Source organism: Argiope bruennichi, chromosome 6 (assembly GCF_947563725.1).
Source record: "Argiope bruennichi chromosome 6, qqArgBrue1.1, whole genome shotgun sequence".
In the NCBI taxonomy this organism is placed as follows: Eukaryota; Metazoa; Arthropoda; class Arachnida; order Araneae; family Araneidae; genus Argiope; species Argiope bruennichi.
Genome location: NC_079156.1, coordinates 138,021,830 through 138,025,160, shown reverse-complemented (window position 1 = coordinate 138,025,160; position 3,331 = coordinate 138,021,830). Strand labels below are relative to the sequence as shown.

Sequence of the window (3,331 nt, the reverse complement as noted above, 5' to 3'; positions counted from 1 at the left end):
TTTGACTACTGAGAGTTTTTTAGCTTGTCATAGGAGATTCATAGCTAGGCGGTCAAAACCCTCAATCATATGGAGTGATAATGCCACTAATTTTAAGGGCACAAAAAATATTTTGGATTCTCTGCTAAAAGCATGCAAATCGGATTCCGTGCAAAGATTTTGTGCCAAGGAAGGTATAGTGTGGAACTTCATACCTCCAGCATCTCCTCACTTCGGTGGATTATGAGAGGCAAATATTGGAGCTATGAAACGGATCTTGTTGAAGGTGACTAAATCAACAGTGTTGACTTTTGAAGAGCTTACTACGCTGGTGACACAGATTGAAGCAGTTTTGAATTCAAGACCACTGTGTCCTCTTTCTGCCGATCCAGCTGATATTCAACCTTTGACACCTGGCCATTTTTTGGTGGGAGCACCACTGTTGTCAATACCAGAACCCAGTGATTCCTTGACTAACATTTCTTTATCTTCTAGATGGTCTCTCATCCAGTCTCTTAGATCCAAATTTTGGAAAAGATGGAGCCAAGAATATCTCAACTCCTTGCAGTCTCGAGCTAAATGGAAACTACCTCAACTGAACATCAAACCCGGACAGCTGGTACTCCTGAAGGATAATAGCAAGAGCCCCATGGAATGGAACTTGGCCCGAATTGAAAAGACATATCCAGGAACAGATGGACTAGTCCGTGTCGCAGGCATCAGAACCCCTAAAGGAATTTTTCGGCGAAGTATCAACAGACTCTGTCCACTCCCTTTCGTAGAAGGTGTTGGACAACTGTCCAACGGGGGCCGGGATGTTCCGTCATAGAGACGCCTTTCCCCTATTCCAGCTGTAGTCATCAGGAAACCGGTGCTGCGCAGTTTCTGTTGAACTTTGATAAGCTTCTTTTTTATTACTTTGTGATTCAGAATTTTGTAATGCCTAATTAGAGATGTAACGGATGTGTCTCCTGTTGCTGTGTGTGCGCGTGCTTATGTGATGTTATGTTAATGTGCTTTAGATGTCTTCGTCAGTAACTGCTTTATGTATAATAAATGGAAAAAAGACAGATCAGGTCCCTTTTATTTGATTACCCACGAGCAAGACCCTTTGGGCGACCAACTGGTTCATCGGAAAAAAAATGAGTGAAATGAGTTTTCCCCCTCTTTTCCCTAAATTACTAAATAACTACACCTTAAAAATGGGTGACAATAAAGTATAAAAATCTTATTATTGAAAAATTGAAGATTATATTTTGTTACAGAGTTGTCTCTTTTTAAAATTACGATTGATTTTTTTAAAAATCGAATTTCTTCCTAAATATGGCGCTAAACAAATGACATAAAAGAAATTTTGCATCAAAATACATACTTTAATATGCATTTATAAATACACTCATGTCCAAAATTAAGGTCACAAACATAAAATCTGCGAAAAATGAAAAACTATTCACTGTGTTGCAGCGAAATTTGGCACAGAGGTACACTACAATGGAAGAAAGAACATAGACACATAACAGCATAGAAAAGATTTTAATTGGGAATTAAAAAACAGGATATATCAAAAAGTGTTACATTATGAGTCATAGATAGAGCATTTATCTCGGGAAAAGTCTGTCTAATATGGAGTGTGACCACCGTGCACTGCTATACAGGCTTTACAACGAGCTTTCATACTGTTTATGAAGGTGTCCGTAAATGCTTGGGGCAACAAAGCTCATTCTCCCAAAAGCTCGACTTTTAACTCTTGGAGGGTATTAGGAGGGAAATTACGCTGTGCAATGGCTCTAACAAGACCATCCCAAACATGTTCAATAGGATGGAGATCCGGAGACCTTGAGGGCCAGTCCATACGTCGAATATCCTCTTCCTTAAGAAAATCATCAACGATCTGGTCTCTGTGTGAACACGCGTTATCGTCCATAAACATGAAGTCTGAGCCAAATGCACCCCGGAAAACCTCACATAGGCTTCAAGTATCTCATACCTATAACGATGTGCATAGCCATTACCCGCATCGAAGACGTGCAGTGGTGTACGACTGACCAACATTATGCCACCCCAGACAAGGATTCCTCTGCCATCAAATCTGTTGATTTCTTTTACTAGGACGGATGATAGCGAGCTCCTAGCTGTCTCCAGATGAAGATTCGACGAGTGTCACTCTGTGCGGTAAATCTCGACTCATCACTGAAAAGAACACGCCGTCATTCTTGCTGTGTTGGTGCTGTGTGTTCAGCACCAAACAACCGGGCTTTTCTGTTGGATGCAGTCAAAGGGACACACTCAACTGGTCGCCGGGCATAAAGTGCCCTCTCTGCTAGACGTCTGTATACCGTTTGTCTGGAAATTCTTATTCCAGGCGCAGAAGCAAGGTCACGAGCACATTTAGGAGCCATTGTCAGCCTATGCCATCGTGCGTTTACTGCCAAATAGCGATCCTGTGCAGGCGTCGTTGCTTTGTGATGGCCTTAGCCGGCCTTCCTGGTTACTGTACCACTTGTTTGGAATTGATTCCACAACCTGGATACCACTTTTGGTGCCACTTGTAACCATCGAGCCACCTCCGCTTGAGACTGCCCAGCTTCAAGCCTGCCAACGCTCTCCATCTCAAGAAACCTTCTAAACGATTATGAGAATTCATTCTCACTGGAAGCATGTTAATTTTTTTGTTTTAATGCAATATTCACAAAATTGCAGGCAAAACTCCCAAATGTCTAAACGGTCTAATTTTAGTAGATCCTCAAAAATCAATGCTAAACAACATTTTTTCCCACAACAAAGGTTAATATCGTGTTACCGGTCCTTCACAATACATAAAATATAATTTGTTTCAATTTTACTGGTAGCCATTTAGAATTACTTTGAGAAAAAATTTTGTGACCTTAATTTTGAACATGAGTGTATATATGTATGTTGGCGCATGAAACCAGAGAGTTAGTGCAGTTTAAATGTTAAGAAAGGGAAATAGTTTTGTACCTTTTTTAATTCATCATGATTGGAAGTTATGGGATCCATACCATGGCAGCTTCCGTGTAGCTTCTAAACTGGACTTTAACTATCCGAAACAAGCAAACATCAAACAATATTGTTCTTTAATTTGAATGGAAATCAAGAGCAATGAAGTTTCGACAAATGATAGTTTGCACTTATATCAGTATCTCCTTGAGTTCACTCCATCTAGGAATTCGGAATATTTCTTTAAGCGTAAATCCACAAGATGGCTGAATTCTGCGGACTCTAAAGAAGGGTGGGACTACATGAAATCGTTCCCCAATAATCTTTTTCTATGTCTGAACCCCGGTTGTGGTAAATTTCTATCGGCACTTACCTGTTTTTGGTTAACTCAAAT

General features: G+C 40.4%; 1 protein-coding gene across 1 annotated transcript; it reads left to right on the top strand.

Annotated features, from left to right (window-relative positions):
- The first annotated feature begins 244 nt into the window (after positions 1–244).
- Positions 245–808, top strand: LOC129972087 (uncharacterized). Its single transcript, XM_056086066.1, has one exon. The coding sequence runs from the start codon at positions 245–247 to the stop codon at positions 806–808; it is 564 nt and encodes a 187-aa protein (XP_055942041.1).
- The last annotated feature ends 2,523 nt before the right edge of the window (positions 809–3,331 follow it).